This window comes from Trifolium pratense, unplaced genomic scaffold, assembly GCF_020283565.1.
Source record: "Trifolium pratense cultivar HEN17-A07 unplaced genomic scaffold, ARS_RC_1.1 scaffold_73, whole genome shotgun sequence".
NCBI lineage: Eukaryota > Viridiplantae > Streptophyta > Magnoliopsida > Fabales > Fabaceae > Trifolium > Trifolium pratense.
The window spans coordinates 75,001-100,000 of NW_025721056.1; the positions used below are offsets into that span (position 1 = coordinate 75,001).

Below are 25,000 nucleotides of genomic sequence, written 5' to 3' on the forward strand. Positions count from 1 at the left end.
ATCACATGGTACATATTACAACCCAAGAGGCCTAAGCCTTCAAAAATAAAATCCAGATAAAGACAGAAACAATACAGCCAAAAGAAAATAAGCAGTTCATATGGAGGGGCTTTCATCAGAGGCCATCTCCTCTTCTACAGTGTCACCACCTGCAAGATCATCATCATGAGAAACGCCATGGGAAGGACCAACTCCATCCTCATTTGCCTGTGATTGCTCAAGCTCCAAGGCTTGGATTACACCATCTATCAGCTCCTTTTTCTCACCTAGCATATTACTAACCTCCCTGAGATTAGCAATCATCTGTCTCTTGGTCATACCTACAGCTGGTGTCTTCAAAGATGCTACAGCAATGTCTGCAGCATGTTTTCCTTCCAATAATCTAAAATCCATGGTTAAAGCTGAGGGTCTAGAGACAGGCACATCAGAGTTAGTGCAGATGTCAGGATGTTGAGACAAGATAATACCACAGATCAGAGTGGGAAAGGCTATTGGCATTTTTACAGCAGTAGAAGAGCCATGGAGAATTGTTGCATTAAAAATATGAGTGCCATAATCAAAAACAGTACCAATGCCTATGGCATAGATCAACTTGGCCAAACCTGTAGCTACACTGTTGGAGTGTGTAGTGGGGACCCAGTTTGCTGCACCAATTTTGTTTAGCAGAGCATATTTTGTGGTTAATTTAGCAGCAGAAAGTTTGCCAGCCCTTGGCCATGCTTTCACTTTGTCACCAGTGATGGTCCTGCATATCTCATTCATAGATGTCTCTAATTCAGCTGCAGGAGCAGTACTTCTTCCCAGATATTCGTTGATGACAACTGGTGAGAAATCCACACATTTGCCCCTCACATATACTTTTAAGTAATCAGGACTCAGAGGGTTATCACAGTCAGCTGGGATGTTTACCAGGAACTCTCTGGTCAACTTGTCATAGCAGTTACCCAACTTAGAGACAGTATTCAGCAGTCCTGCTTCCTCTAGCAAATTCACAATGTCTTGACATTTCAAAAATTCTTCAGTTAGGTTCCTTTCAATGGCCATTCTTCTTTTGACTACAAACTTCCACCTGTCAACATATTCAACACAATGGAAAGAGACATTGTCAATAGGTACAGATGGGACAGTAGGGGCCATCCTTTTTCTCTTAGCAGACCTCTGAGAAGATGCTGCAGGGGATGCTTCAGCATCTTGATCTGCCTCATAATCAGAGTCACTTGAGGAGACAGTTTTTCTCTTCACATTCTTCTTCTTACTGTCAGAGGGCACAGTGACCTTGCTCCACTGTTTCTTAGGCCCAATTTTAGTTTTGGTGGCCTCTAGAGGAGTGGCTATATCCTTTCCTGTATTACTCCTCAGCCTCCTAGATATACCAGCCCTAGGAGTACTCTTGACTTGTAGGTTTTCAACATCAATTACATTTGCCTCTCTTGTATCAGGCATACTTGCAGTTTTACCCTTATCCTGGTAATGACATCAGCAGGAATGGTGGATTCAGTACCTTTTTCATTGACAGGAACCACAGGAGAGTTTGGTGAATCAGGGACTACAGAGGTACTAATATCAACATGTGCTGCAGATGCTGTAGCATCATTTGCAGCATCTTGTTCTGGAACTAATTTCTCACTAAAAATCCTTTCAGACTCAGGATTGGCCTTAGTGGTAGCGCCAATATCATCAAAAATATCATCAGGCTTTTCTAAAGAGGGTTTCCCCAATTTCTCAGCAGTCCTAGGGTTTTCTAGACCTAGGTTTTCAGAACTTATATCAGACATCAAATTTTTCATACTACTTCCAGGTGCTCCAACATTAACGTCCATATTTGACTTAATAGGACTATCAAGATATAGTTCACGCATCGTATGAACAGCTTTAGGTGTAGATTTAGATTTTGATTTCTTACCCGTTTTTGAAGAAGATGCATCACGCGAAGTAAATTGATTTTTCTTTGGCGTTGTCTTCTTCGCTGAAATCTTCTTCCTCTTCGTTGTTTCCTCAGGAAAAATGGTTGAGATTGGATAGGCAATTGTGATTTGTTGAGGAAGAGAATCGTATGAGGGTGATATGGTGGTTTGTGAATGAACAGTTTCGTCGTTTTTGGAAGGGGATGAAGTTTGAGAGCTTGACATGGTGGTTTGTATTTTTGGAGGAAGGTTTTCAATAATGGCGATTGAGAGGAGAAGTTGAGTGGTTGTTGAAGAGAGAGAATGAAGATAGATAGTGTGATGGAGGAGATGATGAGGTTGTAGCGCGTGAAAGGGGAAGTTAAGGAAATTTTTGATTACTTCCCTTAATTTGCGTGCACCAATGAATGAAGTGAGGAGAACCACTTCAACTGCACGCCTTTTGTGCTGTAACTGCTACAAATCTTCAAATAGGCAAATACCAAGTTTGCCTCGCAATTTTTCAAATTGAACTGCATCTAGAGCTTTAGTAAATATATCAGCCAATTGTTCTTCAGTTGAAATATGCTCAAGCGTTACAATACCTTCTTCAACTAGATCTCTAATAAAATGGTGCCTAATATCAATATGCTTCGTCCTGCTATGTTGGATAGGATTCTTTGAAATATTGATGGCACTAAGATTGTCACAGTACAATGCCATAGCATCTTGTACCACATTGTACTCTAGCAACATTTGTTTCATCCATAATAGCTGGGAGCAGCTACTACCAGCAGCTATGTATTCAGCTTCAGCTGTAGATAAAGATACACAGTTCTGTTTCTTGCTGAACCAAGATATAAGATTGTTGCCTAAAAAGAAACAAGCTCCTGAGGTGCTTTTTCTATCATCTGCACAACCTGCCCAATCAGCATCACAATATCCTACTAGCATAGAATTCTCACCATGAGTATACAAGATCCCATAATCACATGTACCATTCACGTACTTCAAAATTCTTTTCACTTGAGCAAGATGACTCATCTTTGGCTCAGCTTGGTACCTAGCACATACTCCTACAGCAAAAGTAATATCAGGCCTGCTGGCTGTAAGGTATAATAAGCTTCCTATCATGCTTCTATAAAGGCTTTGATCTACATCAACTCCCTTTTCATCTTTGGTAAGCTTTAAATGGGTTGCTGCAGGTGTTCTTTTATGAGCAGCACTTTCCATTCCAAACTTTTTCACTATATTTCTTGCATACTTACTTTGAGAAATAAAGATAGTATCTTCCATCTGCTTTACTTGGAGCCCAAGAAAGTAGGTTAGTTCACCTACAAGACTCATCTCAAACTCAGACTGCATTTGCTGCACGAAATGCTGTACCATCTCACTAGACATTCCTCCAAATACAATGTCATCAACATAGATTTGTGCTATTAGAAATTTGCCTTGATCTTCTTTCACAAATAGAGTCTTGTCATTTCCTCCTTTCCTGTAGCCTTGACTAATAAGGAACTCAGTCAATCTTTCATACCATGCTCGAGGTGCTTGTTTTAATCCATAAAGAGCTTTCTTTAATTTGTAAACATGATTTGGAAAGCTTGGATCAACAAACCCCTTTGGTTGTTCCACATATACTTCTTCATTTAAGTACCCATTGAGGAAGGCACTTTTTACATCCATTTGAAATAACTTGAATTTTAGAATGCATGCCACTCCTAGAAGTAACCTAATGGATTCAAGACGAGCAACCGGAGCAAAAGTCTCATCAAAATCTATCCCTTCAATCTGTGAGTATCCTTGTGCAACCAGCCTTGCCTTGTTTCTGGTCACAGTTCCACTTTCATCAGACTTGTTTTTGTAGACCCATTTGGTACCAATTACATTTGCATTTTCAGGTCTAGGAACCAAGTCCCAAACTTCATTCCTCTTAAACTGATTTAGCTCTTCTTGCATAGCATTTATCCAGAACTCGTCAGTCAGAGCTTCCTTCACATTTTTTGGCTCAAATTTAGACACAAAACAAGCATTAGAAACTATGTCAAGTGTCCTTCTAGTAGCAATTCCTTGATTGGGATTACCAATAATCAGGTCTGTAGGATGATTCTTTTGAGTACGAGTAGAAGGTCCTTTCTTTGGAGTAGCAGAGATTTGGTCAGATGCAGTAACCTCTGTATCATTCTTTGATTCATTAGTAGTTTCACAATCTACATCACCTGTTATAGATGCTGTAGCATCTTCTGCATCATCTTCAGCAGTTTCACTTGAGGTGTCGTCTATTACCACATTTATAGACTCCATCATGGTTTTGGTTCCATCATGGCACCCTGGTGTTGCAGTGCTGTTGCTTCACCCCCAGATCTGCTATTCACCCCCCCCCCCCCCCCCGACCTAAAAAATGTGTTTTTATCCTTTTTTAGTGTTTTATCTTTCGTATTTTTATTTCTTTTAGTATAAAAAGGTGGAAATATGTTAGATTGTTTTTTTTTTTAGGGTTTAGTATGCTAGAATAGTTTATCCTTTTTTTGTTGAGTTATTTGTGTGAAATATGTTAGAATAGTTTATCTCTTTTGTTAAGTTATTTATGTGATAAAAAGTGTTGTCTTTTTTTTAAAAATAGAATGAAAAAGGATCGGTTTGTCATGTGGCTCTCCGGTACTCTGGTTATTCGTATTCTTGGTGATTACCTCGAAATGTGGATAACCGGCGTTCTTTTAATTATTTCTTTTCAAAAAGTAATAAAACTATAAAATGAACGCAACACACTAAACCGAGTCTTTTTTTTGTAAAAAATGTTTAATTGAGTCTTATGTATTTAGAAAAGTGTTCCATGTGTTTAAGAAATGTTTTAGAGAGTCTCATGTGTTTAAGAAATATTTTGAGTAAGTGAAAAGGAGTCTTATGTGTTTAAGAGGTTTTTTTATGCGTTTAAAAAAGAGTCCCTTGTGTTTAAAAAAAAAGGTATTCTGTGTAGTTAAGAGTATCTTATGTGTTTAAAAAGAGTGTTTGTGTAAAAGAGTCCCTTTTGTGAATTAAAATCAACCAACAAACACTTATTTTCTACCCTAGAACTGCGTGTAGCTTTGAATTTCCCATTGCACCTGGGAATACGTAGGAGCGAGATGGTGTATCTCGTCAAGCACATTAATAAAAAAAAAACCTTTTTGTGTCAAAAAATGTTAAGAGTCTTTAGTGTCTTTTAATGTCTTTTCTTTGATTAAATAGTATAGAACAAATAATAAAGCATCATTACACAAGCGCGAGAACTAATTTTAATCCTAGATCTAAAGAGAAGGTTCCCGTTGAGTACAACGGATGCGAGGGGTGCTAATACCTTCCCTTCGCATAACCGACTCCCGAACCCGGAATTTTGGTTGCGATGACCACCCTTTCCACTTAAAGGTTTTATCGATATTTTCCTTTTCCGCGTGGCCGCGTGGGATAAATAAAATTCGGTGGCGACTTTACTGTTTTAGCGAGCGTTTATCGCTTCGCGCAGTTTTTGTATTAGCTAGTTGAGTAGATTAGCAGTTCATCCTTAGAATCAGCCTTAATTTTTAGGGAGGGCGCTACAGCTGGCGACTTCACTGGGGACTGGTTAATTAAGAGAGTCGAGCCCACTCTCTTTAGATTTAGGTTTTTGGGTTTTTGCGCTTGTTTGTGTTTATTGTGTATTATTTTTTATGCTTTATTCAGTCATGTGCTTTATTTGCCGTAATATTTGCATGTATATCTGTTATATATATATATGTGGGGTTGTGATGTTGGGTTACATGTGGATAAAGCTCTACACCCGAGCTTCGAGAGAAACTAAGTTAAGTTAGGGGTTTAGTATTGGCCTGCTTGGCGCGTGCCTCGAGAGGACCAATACGAAAACTCCGCCTAGAGTAGATTCCTTCGAAGGATGTGTTACCTTGCGAAATTTCGTAATGGGAACAAGTATCTTTCTAGGGATCCGTGACTCCAGGGACCTTTTAAAGTAGAACCTAAACGTGTTAGAAGGCCTCTACTAGTACATAATGAGGGGTACGCAATGTTGACTTTCTTGGCGTTTGTCTTGTAAAGTCAACGCGTAAACCTCACCTAAAGGAGACCTTATTTGGAAATATTATTGTCTTGCGAGTTTTTGCAATGTTAATATTTTCAAATAAGGGTTTACGATCTTAGGAACCTTAAGAAACTCTAGAACCACACGTGAGATGGGATGGGACATATACAAACATATGATTTACTATCTCTACCCTAAACATCACTTCCACATACCATGATATTCAAAAAACTGATTTTCTTGCATATTCATTGTTGCTTATAGGAAGGAAAAGACATTGATTTGAGAAAATGGCACCTGACAAAAGATTACCTATTGGTTTCAAGGTTAAGATTCCAAATGTAGAGGAACTTCAAAAGTTGAGTGGCCGTATGTCTACACTTGCCGAAGGAAACTTTCGATACCACTATGGGCGCTTATTGGATCTTATTCAAGTAAGGGTTAATGAGAATGCCCTTACTACTTTGGCCCAGTTTTATGATCCACCCCTTCGGTGCTTTACTTTCCAAGATTTCCAGTTAGCTCCGACTCTTGAGGAGTTCGCCAAGATTTTGGGATTTGATCTAAAGGAAAGTAAGCCATACTTAAACTTAGAAGAAGAACCAACCATGGATGATCTTGCTAAGGCCCTAGATCTTGGAGTTGAAGAGGTTACATCTTGGTTGGTGAAAACCAAGGATAATGGCATGGTGATTCCAAGAAAGGTGTTGGAAGCTAAGGCCTCAGACCTATTGGCCAAGAAGGAGTGGGGGTCATTTAATGCGATCTTAGCATTATTGGTGTATGGGTTGGTGCTATTTCCAAAGGTGAATGACTCTATTGATATGCCCGCCATAGGGGTATTCTTGGTAGGAAGTCCTGTGCATGCTCTATTGGTCGACTTCCACCTCTCTCTTTGTTCTAGGCATGAAAAGAGGAGAGGGGGTACTATCGTTTGTTGCACACCTCTGATGCAGCTATGGCTATACTCCCATTTGCCTAAAAAGGGATTCTTCGCAGAAAATCAAGATCAGTTTTCGTGGCCTAACAGAATGGTCGCACTCACTGAAAAGGACATTGCTTGGTATTCACGAGAATATGATGGCACTAAGATTATTCTCCGATGTGGTGGCTTTCCTAATGTACCCCTCATAGGACCAAGAGGTTGCATTAACTACAATCCTGTTTTATCCCTCCGACAATTAGGATATTCGATGGATGATAAGCCCGAGGACCGTCATGTGGAGGAGTTTATTCTCAAAGAAGGGGAAAGGGATGCTGCTTTGGTGAATAGAATCAAGAAGGCTTGGGGGCAAGTGTATGAGAAAGAGAAAGAGAAAAAGAATTGCATTGCAAAGCCCCCGTATACTCAGTGGGTAAAAGAAAGGGTTGCCATGTTCAGATTGAGGTATCCTGTGGTAGCACGTGAGGAGCTTTCCTCACCACCACCGGTTATTACTATCACGATGGAGGAAGCAACAGAGCTGAAGAATAAGGTTGTTGAGTTGGAAGGAAAAAATGAAGAATTGGAAAACAAGTATTTGCAAGTAGCGGGTAAGTTGGCAAGAATGAAGAGGGAGCAAGAGAAAAAGGAAGAAAATCTTCTAAAAGGGAAAAAGAGGTTGAAGGAGTCCGAAGAAAAAATAGAAAAGATGGAGGGTGGTTTACTTAGCGCGACGGATAATCTCCGAGCATATAAGGATAAGATTAAGGAGCTAGAGCATTCTTATGGAGAGGTGGATAAGTTTTGGAATCAGGCCGTCAAAGAGAAGAAAGAGTGGAGAACGGCACGTGAGGAACAAGTAGCGAAGACTTTGGAGGTTGAGAAACAATGGCGTGCGGAGATTCACCGAGTAAGGGAATTTGAGAATCTCTACCTTCTAGAAAAGACAAAGCTTGAACATCTCCAAAATAATGTTCAAAACCTTTTGTCTGGGCATGTAGAGGCACATGTGAGTCGTATCACCTCATTGAAGGAAGAGATTGATAACTTGAAGTTGGAGCTTGATTATCGTGGAAGGGTACTAAAGCATGTGTGGGCGGATGCAACCGAGCTTTCAAAGAGTAATGCCAAGTTGAGCAAAGATTTTGTGGAGTTAACCGCTTTCTCAAAGGCGGCACTTGATGACATTCCGGATAAGTTGGAGGATGCTGAAGTGGATATGATGTGGCATAAGCCTCCCAAGGGGATCCAAGCACTTATTGAGTATTGTAGGGTTCTCCTAAACACCTACAAGAAAGCTAGGGAGACCGCAAGGCAACAAACGGCCATTTGAGTGTACTATAAGACTTTGATGTTCAATGTATTTGAATTAATGAATTTGTTTTGTAAGCTTGAACCAAGAGGAATGAAATGAGGTCTTTGGTGTTTTACATTTATTCTCAAATCTATGTCATAAAAGGCCTATAAACAAAAATGATAATAAAAATGTTTTTTTGCATCGCATTCCCACATTCATGCATTACCTTTTTTTCAATAATAAAACGAAAAAACACACTCATACCTTCTCGAAACTTCAGGAGACTTGCCCTTCACCATAGCGAGGAAATCAAAGAAGAAATCGGCTCAAGAGCCCCTTCCCCCACATTCATACCCTACGCGTGCAAACATCCACAGACTCATGGATCAAGAAGGACAGAATCAAGCGGCCTTAAGAGAGGACGTTGACGCAATGAAAGTCAAGATGGACAAGATGCTCGAGCTTGTCCAAGCTTTGGTAAACAACCATCAGCCTGCTGCGACCGCTCCGAATGCGAACTGGCCTGAATACGGTCTTCCCGCTGGCTACACTCCACCCGAAGAGGATGGTGGCGTACCTCCCCCTCAAGAGCCTGTTGTCATCACTGTTCCAAATGAAGTACCATCCGCTCAAGGAGCTCGCGCCAACACCGAGCCAAATACCTCGGAGATCGCTCAGCCTACTCAGACCCCACCAACGCTTGAGGCTGATCAAGGGGATAAGTATAAGGCCTTAGAAGAAAGGTTGAAGGCTATTGAAGGTGTTAGTGCCTTCGGGTTTGATGCTTCAAACATGTGCTTAGTTCCAGATGTGGTGGTCCCACCAAAGTTCAAAGCCCCAGATTTTGATAAGTACAAGGGCACTGGCTGTCCAAAAATCCACATAAAGAGGTTCTATACCAAGATGGCTGCTCATGCTTCGAATGAAAAACTGCTCATTCACATCTTCCAAGACAGTTTAAGTGGAGCTTCACTTGATTGGTACATGCAATTGGAAAGAGCTCAGATCAAAACTTGGAAAGATCTTGTGGATGCTTTCCTTACTCAATACAGTTACAATCTGAATATTGCTCCCAACCGCATGCAACTACAAAACCCGTCTCAAAGGAGTAATGAAGCATTCAAGGAATATGCCCAGCGTTGGAGGGAGTTGGCCGCTCAAGTCCAACCTCCCTTGATGGATCGCGAATTGGTAGACACTTTCATGAGCACTCTGCAAGGACCCTACTATGAAAAAATGATAGGGAGTATTTCATCCAATTTCGCAGATTTGGTCATCATAGGAGAGCGTGTGGAAGCAGGAATTAAGAATGGAAAGATTCAGAAGTTCACTAAGGATCAGACTGGTGGAAGGAGGTCCTTCAATGCGAATCCAAGGAAGAAGGAGGAGGAAACTAATGCCATCACCACAAGTGCACCAGCTCAAATATCATACTCGGCAATGGTTCCTCCACAACCACAACAAAGGAACCAATCTAATGGCCGAAACAACTTTGAAAAGAGGGTTGTGCAATTAGACCGTGTGCCTGTGCCATACGGTCAAATCCTCCCTTATCTGCTACAAAAAGGGATGATAGAGCTAAAGCAGCTTCCACCGGTAGTACCTCCTTACCCAGCTCATTTTAAGAGTGATGTCAAGTGCGATTACCACTCTGGGGCACTTGGACATACTATTGAAAATTGCAAAGCCTTTAAGTACAAGGTACAAGAGTTGATTGATCAGAAGCTGTTAACCTTTAAGGAGGAGGGACCCAATGTGAAGACCAATCCGCTGCCTGGCCATGCTGGCCCATCTGTGAATGCTGTGGAGGATGATGGAGGAATTCAATTGATAAATGAAGTTTCTAAAATCCGAACTTCATTAGCCATAGTTAGAGAAAAGCTAATTGATTATGAAGAATTCGAGATGATGCACTCTGACTGTGAAGAGTGTGCAAGGAAACCTGAGAATTGTAAGAAGATGAGGATATGTTTACAACAGTTGATGGATCAAGGCTTGGTCCAGATTGGCTACTCAGTAGTAAACCCCGTCATTGCGGCATTAGAGGACTTCACGCCAATTGAGATCCCATTTAAAAGGGCCCCTATACCAAATAAGGAAGTCCACCCACTAGTCTTCAGGGTGCCTAAGTCTTTTCCATTCGAGAGCACTCAAAAAGTACCATGGAATTATCAACCTACTGTTTCCATGGGCCAAGAGCAAGTAACACTTGAAAATCCCTCCATTGATAGCATTGCGGGGATAGGAGGGATGACAAGAAGTGGGAGGATCTTTTCTCATGATCAGTCAAGCAAGATTATTGAGAAGCCCCTGTTGGATCTAGCTAAAGGGAAGCATGTAGAAGAGATGGGTAAAGAGCAGCCCCATAAGGTGGCACCTAAAGGGGATGCCGAAGAATTTTTAAAGATCATTCGCAAGAGTGATTATCAAGTGGTTGATCAGTTAGGGCAAACTCCGTCTAAGATCTCTATGCTATCATTATTGCTATCCTCAGAAATCCATAGGAATGCCTTAATGAAAGTGTTGGGAGAAGCCCATGTTGAGAAAGACGTCACCGTGAATCAATTTGACGGGATAATAGCCAACATCGCTTCAAGCAGATATCTCGGGTTTAATGATGAAGAATTACCAGCCAAAGGTTGTGACCACAACAAGGCATTGTATATATCTGTCAAGTGTTTGGGCAACATCTTGTCCAAAGTATTGATAGATAATGGTTCGTCCCTGAATGTCATGCCCAAGAGGACCTTCGATAAGTTAAACAGCGAAGGGGCAGTAATGAGGCCTAGCACACTTGTTGTCAAAGCCTTCGATGGCTCAGAAAGGACGGTCATGGGAGAGATAGACCTTCCAGTTTTGGTTGGTCCCCAGCTCTTCACGATCACTTTCCAAGTCATGGATATTAATCCTGCTTATAGTTGCCTCCTTGGAAGACCATGGATTCATTCGGCTGGTGTTGTCACATCCACCCTACATCAAAAGCTCAAGTTCATGTCCAACGGCAAGATCATCATAGTATCCAGTCAAGAGGATATTATGGTGAGTCATTTGTCTGCCTTTCAGTACATTGAGGAAGATGAGCAAGCAGTGGAAATTCCGTTTCAGGCTCTGGAGGTCGCAACTGTCACCATGAAGCGAAAGAAGAAAGCTAAACCTGCCTTCACTTCATGGCAAGCAATGAAGGAAGCATTGGACGAAGCAAGTCTAGAGGGTTGGGGGAAGGTGCCTGTGGTTCAAGAAAAGAAGGATCGCTTTGGGCTAGGATATCGACCATCAACAAAGGGATCGACCAGTTCTAACTACAAGGGTGGTCGTTCCCTCCAAGAAATGTTTCGCAGTGCGGGGTTCAACAACAAAGAGCAAGTGAACATGATTGGGGATAATGAGGAAGATGCACCTAACCTAGTGCGCAGCTGTGCTAATGAAGAGCCCCTCAACAATTGGAAGGCCGAGGAGATTTCTGAAGTTTCTTTTAAGTAATATGCCTGTTCTTCTTAAGAAAATGAAAATACATTTGCTCTGCCCAAGGCAAATGAATATCTTTTAAAGGGCCCCTCTTGTTTTAAAAGTTTATCATGAATAAAAGTGCATTTTATGTTGAATAAGAACTTTTTGTTTTTCGCTCCATGTTTTTCAAAATGGCAACTCTTTTCTAAAAAAAGAAGAAGACTTTTACAGTTTAAGCTTTTGTTCAGTTTGCATTGTTTCCTAAAAAATGAAAACATCCTCATGCAGATCCATAGAAATACCCGTTGAAACCTACCCCGCTAGTTTCCCTTTTGACTTCGAACATCCGGTAAACCAAGCCGAAGGAGTTGACGAGGATGATTGTGAACTTCCTGAAGGACTAGCTCGCCTGTTGAAACAAGAAGAAAAGGCCATTCAGCCGCATCAAGAGCAAGTTGAGACAATCAACTTGGGGAGCGAGTCAGATGTAAAAGAGGTCAAAGTAGGGGCATCATTGCAAGAAGATGTAAAGAAGGATCTGGTCAGTTTGTTGCAAGAATACGTCGATGTGTTTGCTTGGTCTTATCAAGATATGCCAGGATTGGATACCGACATAGTTGTGCACAAGCTCTAGGCATGGCAATGGGTACCCGCGGGTACGGTTTTTACCTTCCCCGTTCCCCATACTCGAATCATTGATAAATACCCGTTCCCCGCCCATTACCCGACGGGGATGAAAAATTGAACCCAATCCCCGTCCCAAATGGGTTCGGGTATACCCAAATGGGTTCGGGTATCCCCGAACCTTGCCCTACCCTGCTGAACCTTACCCGAACGCAAAATTTTCCCGAACACTGACATACATACAATACAAAAAAATTCAAATAATAAAGTACAAATCAAAATTTCAATGCATTAAACATACAAATGAAATGATATTCCAAAATATCAAACCAAAATTATCAAAACCATAAAATAGTACCGGTACAAACCAATATTCCAAAATACCATCAAAACAACCACATAACCAAGAATGTTCATTGTTCACTGAAATTGCTAAAAAAACAAATAACTAAGAACCATTGTTCATTAAAAATCCTAACTCAAGTAGATAAATTATATGATATGTGACATTATAAATAAATAAATAGGTGTAATATAGTAATTTTATATAAACGGGCGGGTTCGGGGACGGGTTCGGGGTGGGTACCAATATCTCCGTTCCCTGCCCCATCCCCATGTTTTGAAATCGGGGAAAACCCAAACCCGAACCCAAACCCAGTCAAATCGGATTTTCCCCGTCAAATTCGGGGTGGGTTCGGGCGGGTACCCGCGGGTACGGGTTCTGTTGCCATGCCTAACAAGCTCCCACTCAAGCCTGAATGTGCACCTGTAAAACAGAAGATGAGAAGAACAAGACCTGATATGGCTCTCAAGATCAAAGAAGAAGTGAAGAAGCAATTTGATGCAGGATTTCTAACTGTGGCCAAGTACCCGCAATGGGTTGCCAACATTGTACCTGTCCCAAAGAAGGATGGCAAGGTACGAATGTGTGTGGATTACCGAGACTTGAACCGAGCAAGTCCAAAGGATGACTTCCCGTTGCCCCACATAGATGTGTTGGTGGATAATACCGCTCAGTCCTCAGTGTTTTCTTTCATGGATGGTTTCTCCGGATATAATCAGATCAAGATGAATCCTGAAGATATGGAAAAAACCACTTTCATTACTCCGTGGGGAACTTTCTGCTACAAAGTCATGCCTTTTGGTTTGAAGAATGCTGGAGCAACATATCAAAGAGCGATGGTGACCCTCTTTCATGATATGATTCACAAGGAGATAGAGGTGTACGTGGATGATATGATTGCCAAGTCTCAAGGAGAAGAAGAGCACCTGGTCCACCTGCGTAAGTTGTTCGCACGTTTAAGGAAGTTCAGATTGCGACTAAATCCTAACAAGTGTACATTCGGGGTCAGATCAGGAAAACTGTTAGGGTTCATAGTCAGCCAAAGAGGAATTGAGGTAGACCCAGATAAGGTTAAGGCTATACAAGAAATGCCTGCGCCCAAATCTGAAAAGGAGGTGCGTGGTTTCTTGGGAAGACTGAATTATATCGCCCGCTTCATCTCACATCTCACATCTACCTGTGAACCAATCTTCAAGCTATTAAGGAAGGATCAAGCTGTTGAATGGAATGACGACTGTCAAAAGGCATTTGATAAGATCAAGGAATATCTGCAAGAGCCGCCCATCCTGATTCCACCTGTGCCCGGTAGGCCACTCCTAATGTACATGACCGTGCTTGAAGATTCAATGGGTTGTGTGTTGGGTCAACAAGATGAAACCGGTAAAAAGGAGCATGCCATCTATTTCCTAAGCAAGAAGTTCACAGATTGTGAATCAAGGTACACTGCCCTTGAGAAGACCTGTTGCGCGCTAGCATGGGCTGCCCGACGTCTAAGGCAGTACATGCTAACTCACACTACGCATTTGATTTCCAAGATGGATCCTATCAAGTACATCTTTGAAAAACCTGCCGTTACCGGAAAGATTGCGCGCTGGCAGATGTTGCTGTCTGAGTACGATATCCAGTATGTCGCTCAAAAGGCAATCAAAGGAAGTGTGTTGGCGGAGTATCTTGCTCACCAACCTCTAGAAGAGCATCAGCCGGTTCCATCCGATTTTCCTGATGAAGATGTCATGATCTTAGAGAAAGTTATAGGAGATGAAGAAGGGCCCGAACCAGGCGCTCGTTGGAAACTAGTCTTCGATGGAGCTTCCAATGCCATGGGGCACGGAGTCGGGGCAGTTTTGATATCACCAATAGGTGGGTATAGACCTCTTGCAGCCAGATTGTGTTTTGAGTGTACAAACAACATAGCAGAATATGAAGCCTGCATCATGGGTCTCGAGGCAGCCATCGATCTAAGGATCAAAATCTTAGAAGTATATGGAGACTCAGCGTTAGTCATCTGTCAAGTAAAAGGAGAATGGGAAGCACGGCACCCAAAGATAATCCCATATTGCACTCAAGTCAAGAAGCTAGCAGAGTACTTTGATGAGATCACTTTCCATCACATTCCAAGGGAAGAGAATCAGGTGGCCGACGCTTTAGCTACTTATCTTCAATGTACAAAGTAAGGTTCCACAACGAAGCGCCTCTCATAGTATTGGAACGTAAGGATGAACCAGCTGTGTGCACAGTGGCTTCAAAGGAATATGATGACAAACCATGGTTCCATGATATCAAACGATATTTGGAAAAACAAGAATATCCCGAAGGCGCGTCAATCAATGACAAAAAGACATTGAGAAGGTTGGCCACACAGTTCTTCTTAGATGGGGAAGTACTCTACAAAAGAAACTATGACATGGTGTTGCTTAGATGTGTAGACCGACAAGAAGCGGATCATCTTCTGGCAGAAATCCATGCAGGAACTTTCGGGACTCACGCCAATGGGCATGCAATGGCAAGGAAGATCTTGAGGGCAGGGTATTATTGGCTGACCATGGAAGCAGACTGCTACCGTTATGTCAAAACATGTCATAAGTGCCAAATATATGCCGACAAGGTGCATGTGCCACCAAACCCGTTGAATGTATTAACGGCACCTTGGCCGTTCTCTATGTGGGGCATTGATGTAATTGGAATGATTGAGCCGAAAGCTTCTAACGGACACAGGTTCATCTTGGTCGCTATTGATTACTTCACCAAATGGGTTGAAGCTGCTTCATATGCGAATGTGACACAACAAGTAGTAGCCCGATTCATCAAGAAAGAAATAATTTGTCGTTACGGGATTCCTAACAAAATTATCACAGATAATGGGTCAAACCTAAACAACAAGTTAGTGAAAGAATTATGCGATGGTTTCAAGATTGAGCACCATAACTCTTCGCCGTATCGACCACAGATGAACGGCGCCGTGGAAACAGCCAACAAGAATATCAAGAGGATTATTCAGAAGATGGTCAAGACGTATAAAGATTGGCATGAGATGCTCCCGTATGCATTGCATGGATATAGGACGACCATCCGTACCTCAACCGGGGCAACCCCTTTTTCTCTAGTATATGGCATGGAGGCAGTACTCCCCGTCGAGGTGGAAATCCCTTCATTGAGAGTGTTGATGGAGACCAAACTAGAAGAGGCTGAGTGGGCCCAAACAAGGTTTGACCAGTTGAACCTCATAGAGGAAAAGCGCTTAACGGCACTCTGCCATGGTCAGCTGTATCAACAACGACGCAAGAAGGCCTTTGACAAGAAAGTGCGCCCCCGTGAGTTTCGAGAAGGCGAGCTAGTATTGAAGAAGATCTTGCCCATCCACAAAGATTCCCGAGGCAAATGGACCCCTAACTATGAGGGACCATACGTGGTGAAGAAAGCATTTTCAGGAGGAGCCTTAATCCTCGCCACTATGGATGAAGAAGAATTTCCACTCCCAGTGAATGCTGACGCGGTCAAGAAGTATTATGCCTAAGAAAAAAGAGAAATAAAAATAAAGGCTCGCTAGATTGAAAACCCGAAAGGGCAATCTAGGCAATAGAGAGCGTCCCGGTAGACTGAAAACCTGAAAGGGCAGTCTAGGCAAAAATTAGGGACACCAAAAAAGGAAATGTAATCCCGGTGGATTGAAAACCCGAAAGGGCGATCCAGGCAAAAGTTAGGGATATGTAAAAAAAAAAAAAAAAAAAAAGAAAAAAAAAAGAAGAGGAAAATAGAAGGCAAAAGACCCGAGGTGTCAGCATTGTAGTAGAAGGCTCAAGTGGAAGTGATCAGTCTAATTGTCAGCTTCGAGGTTAAAGTTTGTGTATGTTGGAAGTCACGAGGGAAACGGTGGAGGAGGTGTTGTTGACCTTTTGTTTTTGTTTTTGTTGCCATTCCCAAAATTAGTAATCTCCTCTTATAGGAATTGCTTTCTTATGTATTGACACCCATTCGAGGGTCAATATTTCATCAATAAAATCCCTTTTGTCTATTTGTTTTATGTCTTGTTTCTCATAAAATGCATTCTTTTCTTCTTGATAGTGCATAAAAAATGTGAGGGCTCATAAAAGGATATAGTTAAGACTTTTCCGAGAAAAAACGACATTTGTTTATAAGAAAAGATGATCCTCGGTTTTTAACCTTGCACCCGCAGTGCAAACTCGTAGCAAGCAAAGAGATCGTGTTCCTTGAAAGAAAAATAAGTATTGTGTGAGAGGAGATAATAGGGACATTACCTGTGGAGAGACGAGAAGGATGACGTGCATTAATGTTTTAATTCATACACCTCAAAAGAAATCATGCATTTGGCTTAAAAAGTTTTTCTGCATAAATAAACATGCTCGCATATAGAATTCATGGTATGTGGAAACCCGATGGCTTAGAAGTTGTTTAACCCTCTCCCCCAGTTAGCTTGAGGTAACGAGATGATATTTCTCGAATGTGTGTTTGCCTGCCCCGCAGGACGTCGATAGTGGTTTACCCAGATGGCTAGTGTATGTATTGTTGGAGTAAGCCCTAAGAGCCAATCTATTTTCATAGTATTTGCTTTAGGAGTTTGAATATAAATATGGCATTTCTTTATTATATTTGTAAGGTTGCAAAATAATGAAGTCCCTAGAATAGAAAGTCCGTTTAATAATTAAGTGTGACTTAATCATGAGATAATATTAAACATAAGGACACTATTCTTAAAGTATCTGTAGTCGAGCTTTAAGGTAAAGGGGATAACCTTAAAAGCATAAAGACTATTATGAAGATAGACTGATGATCACATCTCATGGATCATGGGATAAGGAGTTATCAAGTCTTGACGTAGGTATAAATATTAGGAGTAATATTTATACTGGATTGACCCGCTATGAGAGTACTACATGCAAAGTTATGCAAAGTGTCATAAGTTACTCTCATGGTGATAATGGTGTAAACCGCCCTTAGACCTGAAACCACTTTGTACCCTAGATGTGGAGTCAAGTACTTTGTTGCTGATCTAACGTTATCCGTAACAGGATAACCATAAAGGCAGTTGATGGGTACTTCACAAAGCATGCTGAGGGACAGTAGTGACCTAGATGGAATTTGCCAATCCTGCATAACAGGATAAATGTCATGGGCCCAATATTGAACTGGACAAAGATGACACCAAGTATGTTTTGTGTTCAATATAGACATAAAGGGCAAAGGGGTAATTATACACACTGATATTATCACAAGAGGTTATGTTTAGATCACATGTTAATTTCTCGTAACTTGAGTAGCAGTGATGTGTTGCTAGATACCGCTCACTGTTTATTGTAATAAATAGTGATTTATTATAATTGTCAATGTTACGGAAACCTACAGGGTCACACACATAAGAACAATCTAGTGAGATTGGAACACCGTAAGGTACGGTGCACCTTGGAGAAATAAGGAAATATGATAAGGGTATTATGGTAATTAAAATGAGCATTACATCATATGGTATGATGTAGCAAGAAGGGGGTGCAAATATGTACTAGACATATTTACATGAGAATGGCGCCCACTATAGCCCATTTAGTTAAAAGGGCTTTAGTGTAATTTTGCCATGGCAAGTGGTTCTATAAATAGAACCCTTGTGGTAAGGAGAAAGAGTTACACACTTTTGTTACTCATTCTCATGAGCCTTTGTTCTCTCCTCTCTTGAGAAACCCTAATCACCTTTCTAGAGTTTTTGTGAAAAACCCTAATCCTTATTTTGTGCCTCCTTTCTCCTAACCCTTCAAACCATTGGAGCTAGCACTCCATTGAAGGTTGTTGTTCGTGTGGACTGGCTAGAGGCGTTATACCTTTAACGCTTGTGATTAAATTCGTTGGTGACTTGGTGGTGACCTTGTTCGTGACGGTTCGAGGTTCTTGTTCGTGACCTTGTTCGTGATTCGAAGTGTTCGATAGCCGTTCGTGATTTAAAGGGAGTTTTCGAACCAAAAGGTAAAACTCTAAACACAATTCATGACCATTCGTAAGGATCACAAAAGGAAAATTTTAAAATTCCGCTGCTTTTATCGTATCAATTTTCCTTCAGTGGTATCAAAGCCACTTACGAAACCATGAATTGATGTTTGTTTAAATTCATGAATTCAGTTTTAATATGATTAAAACAGTTAATAAAAGATTAAAATCGAGTAATTAAAATTTGACGGTTGTTTGTGTATAAATTGGATGATTAACATTGAAACGGCTCCGGAATCCGACACTTGTATGGTGGAGCATGCGATATGTTGATTGTCCTAAGGTTACACGAACAAGAACGGTCAATACTTACATGTGATGTAAGTTTTGTGTATGAATTGGGTAATTAACATTGAAACGGCTTCGGAATCCGACACTTGTATGGTGAAGCATGCGATATGTTAATTGTCCTAAGGTTACACAATCAAGAACGGCCATAAACTTATATATGATATAAGTAACCGTAATGCAAAATGGTGTATGTGATATACCGTTAGTAATTTCGTTAAAATTATTATGAAAGTTATTCAATTAAAGCGAGCCGTGTTCATTTGTTTCGGAATCCGACATTTGTATGGTGAAACAATGACATGTTGATCAATTGGATTGAATTTGGTCATAAGGAATTTTGACGGCATGAAAGGGTTGCACAAATGTTGTGTCATTAAAATTAGGATTTGCAAAACGTATCAAGTGTTGATGCGAAAAGTAGATGATAAATATATTTAATTTTGAAATCGTTTCAAAATTCTAGAAATATCTTTTAAAATTGTTTTAAAAGATAATATCATCAATTTTGGAAATATTTTATTCAAAAGGGTTTTGATTAAATAATTTTCCATATTTGACAAATATATTTAATTATGAAATCGTTTCAAATCTCTAGAAATATCTTTTAAAATTGTTTTAAAAGATAATATTACCAATTTTGGAAATATTTTATTCAAAAAGGTTTTGATTAAATAATTTTCCATATTTGGAGAATTGTCAAAAGATTTAATTCTACTTTAAAATAATGTTATTTATTTTAGCAAATTTTGATTCGAAATATTTAATTGTGAATTAAATATTTGAATCAAACTTACCTGATTTGATCAATCGCCGGATTTAATTAATTATGAGACTTTAATAATAATAAAGTTTGTTTGTTATTATTATATTTGATGATCGGTTATGGCCTTAGTTTATTTATTTTATTGCATTTGGTTTTTAAATACGGCCTGCGTGTCGTGCCTTATCTCTATTCTCTATATTCTCTTCTCATCCACTCCCTCGTATGTAAAACGAGTATTATATTATTATGTAATATTATGAAGAAGAAGAACAATGGAGGTCAACCTTGGAGATCATGCTTGGAGAAGTATAGATCGTTTTAGGTTAGATTAGGTTCTCTCATTGGCTTGGGAGAACAAATGCGCTATGGGCCATAACTGTTTCATTTTATTATATTATGTATGTTGATGCATGTTATGTATGGAGTGACGTCATTGTATGTAAGCCGTGGTAAGGTGAGATCAAATTAATTATAAAAGCCCTCAAAGGAATTAATATTAAGTTTTATTGCTTTCCAACGAATAGCGCCCTTCAAGATCAATATCGATCAATGTAGGTTTTGCCAACGCGAAGTGCATTGTCAATATTGATAAGTTGCGGTGAGGTAATTTATTTATCCGATCGCTATTTAATGGGTCTAACTTAACTAAAGAAAATATAATAAGATTATATGACTTTAGAAGCAAGTATTGGGTTATTCCATATGATGGATTAGAATAAGTGTTATTCACCCAATAGAAAGGATATGAGAGTTGTATGAGATACAATTGGGAAGGAGTTTCCTACCTAAATAACTAAGTTTTGTGTAATCAGCCCAACGCTGACTTAAAACGAAGTGAAATATGGATCTCATTCTCACTAGAAAATCTTCCAACGGGATTTTCCGAATCAAATGTCGAGGGTCATTTGTTTTGAGTAAAATAGTGAGGGAGCGTATTTAATTAAAGACCAAATTAAATATGATTTAGTCATAATATCTTACATATCTTTGTAATTAGAATTTCGAAATACAATACATATTAAGTTGTCCTTATGAAGGACAAGATTTTCAGAAAGGAGTTTCTGTATTGGTACAAATTGAGAATTGTTCTCAAATGCGAGAAAACTATAAGTCTTGAACTATAAACTGTGAACAACCTACCATAACTAGATTGGAAAAGGGATACTTGTTAGAAGCATCAAGTTGACGTCTAGATATAGAATATATAATAAATGATGTGATCATTTAATCTCAAGTAAGATCCTTTTGAAGGAACTTTACAGTATGATAAATTTCTCAATGGATCAAAAAGTTGGTCATAGGATCAATCTAACAAATTATAATGGAATAGATATAGACAAAATTGTTTTGAATATCTACCGGAATTTGTTGAGTTGAATGAGAATTAATTTGCACTATCAAAGATTTGAGATATAATATAAATAAGATTTATATTCCTCTTATTTGAATAGTACAAAATGGTTGTCAAAGTAGAACGGCTATGGTTAGACCATTAAATAAAAATGACGTAAATAGTTCTTGGAAGAGTCAAACCAAAAGTATGAAGTGAGACTTCAATAATGCACATATTGTTATAGAAAGTCAAAATTTCTATTTCTACATCAAAAGTATATGATACAAGATGTTGAATCTCAATTTTTCGAAAATAGAGATGCTTAAAGAATTAGAACATTGGCTATAATTTTAAGTCAACCCATATCTAGAATGAAAATTGTTTCATTGATAATGAGAGCTTATGCAATGACTTAAAATCGAGTTTGAAATGGAACACAATAATTGTTATTGAATTCCATCTAGTAATAGAAGTAGCAATTGTATATCTTGTATTGACAATATATGAATTGTAGCCTTAAATGATAAGACAAGTAATGGTCCTATCATTTAAGCAAAGTTTTCTATACTATTACTCCAAGTCAAGTATTGGACTAGGGTTCCATGGTCTTGATAGGGTTATCTATAACAATCGTGATAAGAGCCAAATATGATTTGGACCTTAAATATATCAAGAGCATTGTTGTTTAGTACAAATATTCGATGTGTCAATAAAATAACGCATGACCTATTTGAACAATATACATGAGATGTATGTCGACCACTAAACATATTTTGTATATTGAGTTTATTTTACTTCATTAACATTGATGATTAAAATCATTAGATGTTGGTAGGTGTATGACACCAATTAGAAATCTTTGAATTTGTCAAAGAAATTCAACAATGAAGAAAATAGAACTCGACAAAAGTATTTAAGTTATATGAATGAGTCATATCAGTAAATACTTAATTAAAAGACTATAATAACTATTTTATCACATCATGTTTGACATGATTTAAGGATAGTTTAATTATATATTGACTCTTTCTATAAATCTCTTTACTTATAATTAATCTTCACCCACAATTAGTTCCCTTTTAAAATGATCATAAAGACACCATATGCGATATGGAGGTAAGAGTACCAAGTTTGTCTTTATGAGAATTTTGGATTAAAATTTATTAGATAAATCTAATTCCAAATGAATGAATGAATAAGTGGAAATATCCTAAAGAAAGGGATATTGGTCCTATATCACTCTTAAGGACAAAAGGTTGTTTTGTTGCTAGGTTTGAAACATTCCTCTAGTGGGAGTGTGTCTCTAAAAGAGACAGTGGGAGTGATATAGAACTTGAATAAATTCAAGTACCACAAAACATATTTATTTAAAAGGGAATGCAAACCGGTTCCTCAAGGTTATTGAAGAACCATTGTTTTAAAGTTGCACAAATCCAAGATAAGTCTAACATATCACATATGGCTACAAGGTATGGTTTTATCATGACTCAGCAATGTGATATGATTCTCATGGAAGATGAGTCTTTGACTTTCTAAAAGGTCGTAAGACGATCTAGATTATGAGAAGTGGCTAAATGCCATGAAATCTCATACAGAATCCATATACACTAACCTTATGTAGATAATGGTTATGTCTTCAAGATGAGTAAGACTCATACGATGAAAGTGAGTATTCTTTTTGAACACTGATATGGATGGTATTAAGAATACCTTATAATATTTGATTGCTTCTGCTAAATGTTGTACTACATGTTTTGGTAGATGGATAACAAAGTTGCATTCCTTAATTGGAATGACCTCATATATATGCGTTGGACATATACGTAAGGGTTTTGTTGATCCAAATGATGCTAGAAAGGTATATAACTTGTAGCTATCTAATTTTGATTAGATAGAGTTCTCAGAAAATTAAATTATTGTTTGTTCCTTTTATGAAGTTTTATGAAAACAAATTAACAAGGACAAACCTATCTAACTTTGATTAGATCGAATAAATTTGAATATTTGTTCCTTTTGAAAGTTTTGTGGAAAACAAATGAAGGACAAATATAAATCTTGTGCATACAAAGTTTTAGTGGGAGTGATAATATCTGATATCATATTAATCATCAAGACATTTTTCTTATACATGTGAGACATGACTAAGAAAATAACTCTTGATGAAACACTTAGGCAAGAATTCCTAAAGAGTTAGGAATAACCTATGTACCAAAATTGAAATTAGTGTTTGACACTAACTTACCTTCAAGAATATCCCTAAGGACCTTAAAGGAACTAAGGCCTATTTCTTGAAATAGATAGGTATGGGAAGGATCATTATAAGGAAGTTATAATGAAGGAAGTTTCCATACCAATGTATTGTATATCATGGCTGAATACAAGCATTGAAAGCTATAAGATAAGCTTCGTAATATGTTTGTTTCAGTTAAATAAGTTGAGTATTTAAGATTGGATCGTTTGGCTCATGATTGAGCTAAAGATATGTTTCCGGTGTTACAAGTCACATTAATCACATTAGTGATGGTAATAGTTTAATCTTGCAAGAACACTTGAAAATAGATCTCACCGACGATTCATGAATATACTTAGACACTTATATATTTCGATAGAGATCGAAATAGAACGTTGAAAGATACGTAAGATACCAACATAGGAAATAGTTCCTTATCCACTAACAAAGCCTCTTGCGCAGTTGAAGCGTGATGGGCATACTAAGTCTATAGGTATTAAGAGAAACCTAGATTGGCTTTAGTGCTAGTGGGAGATTGTTGGAGTAAGCCCTAAGAGCCAATCTATTTTCATAGTATTTGCTTTAGGAGTTTGAATATAAATATGGCATTTCTTTATTATATTTGTAAGGTTGCAAAATAATGAAGTCCCTAGAATAGAAAGTCCGTTTAATAATTAAGTGTGACTTAATCATGAGATAATATTAAACATAAGGACACTATTCTTAAAGTATCTGTAGTCGAGCTTTAAGGTAAAGGGGATAACCTTAAAAGCATAAAGACTATTATGAAGATAGACTGATGATCACATCTCATGGATCATGGGATAAGGAGTTATCAAGTCTTGACGTAGGTATAAATATTAGGAGTAATATTTATACTGGATTGACCCGCTATGAGAGTACTACATGCAAAGTTATGCAAAGTGTCATAAGTTACTCTCATGGTGATAATGGTGTAAACCGCCCTTAGACCTGAAACCACTTTGTACCCTAGATGTGGAGTCAAGTACTTTGTTGCTGATCTAACGTTATCCGTAACAGGATAACCATAAAGGCAGTTGATGGGTACTTCACAAAGCATGCTGAGGGACAGTAGTGACCTAGATGGAATTTGCCAATCCTGCATAACAGGATAAATGTCATGGGCCCAATATTGAACTGGACAAAGATGACACCAAGTATGTTTTGTGTTCAATATAGACATAAAGGGCAAAGGGGTAATTATACACACTGATATTATCACAAGAGGTTATGTTTAGATCACATGTTAATTTCTCGTAACTTGAGTAGCAGTGATGTGTTGCTAGATACCGCTCACTGTTTATTGTAATAAATAGTGATTTATTATAATTGTCAATGTTACGGAAACCTACAGGGTCACACACATAAGAACAATCTAGTGAGATTGGAACACCGTAAGGTACGGTGCACCTTGGAGAAATAAGGAAATATGATAAGGGTATTATGATAATTAAAATGAGCATTACATCATATGGTATGATGTAGCAAGAAGGGGGTGCAAATATGTACTAGACATATTTACATGAGAATGGCGCCCACTATAGCCCATTTAGTTAAAAGGGCTTTAGTGTAATTTTGCCATGGCAAGTGGTTCTATAAATAGAACCCTTGTGGTAAGGAGAAAGAGTTACACACTTTTGTTACTCATTCTCATGAGCCTTTGTTCTCTCCTCTCTTGAGAAACCCTAATCACCTTTCTAGAGTTTTTGTGAAAAACCCTAATCCTTATTTTGTGCCTCCTTTCTCCTAACCCTTCAAACCATTGGAGCTAGCACTCCATTGAAGGTTGTTGTTCGTGTGGACT

General features: G+C 38.9%; 1 protein-coding gene and 1 pseudogene across 1 annotated transcript; one reads left to right on the forward strand and one right to left on the reverse strand.

Moving 5' to 3' along the window:
• Positions 1-96: 96 nt before the first annotated feature.
• LOC123901690 lies at positions 97-2,129 on the reverse strand. Its single transcript, XM_045951688.1, has 2 exons — positions 1,521-2,129; positions 97-1,464 (listed from the first exon to the last, which is right to left on the reverse strand). The coding sequence occupies exons 1-2, from the start codon at positions 2,127-2,129 to the stop codon at positions 97-99; spliced, it is 1,977 nt and encodes a 658-aa protein (XP_045807644.1).
• A 6,405-nt stretch (positions 2,130-8,534) lies between these two features.
• On the forward strand, positions 8,535-16,297 carry LOC123901691 (annotated as a pseudogene).
• The last annotated feature ends 8,703 nt before the right edge of the window (positions 16,298-25,000 follow it).

Bases quoted from the DNA above. Each gene is read 5' to 3' on its own strand.
- LOC123901690 (XM_045951688.1), bottom strand. From the start codon at position 2,129: ATGTCAAGCTCTCAAACTTCATCCCCTTCCAAAAACGACGAAACTGTT. The intron at 1,465-1,520 runs GTTCCTGTCAAT...TGTCATTACCAG, and splicing joins ATTCACCAAACTCTCCTGTG to GATAAGGGTAAAACTGCAAG.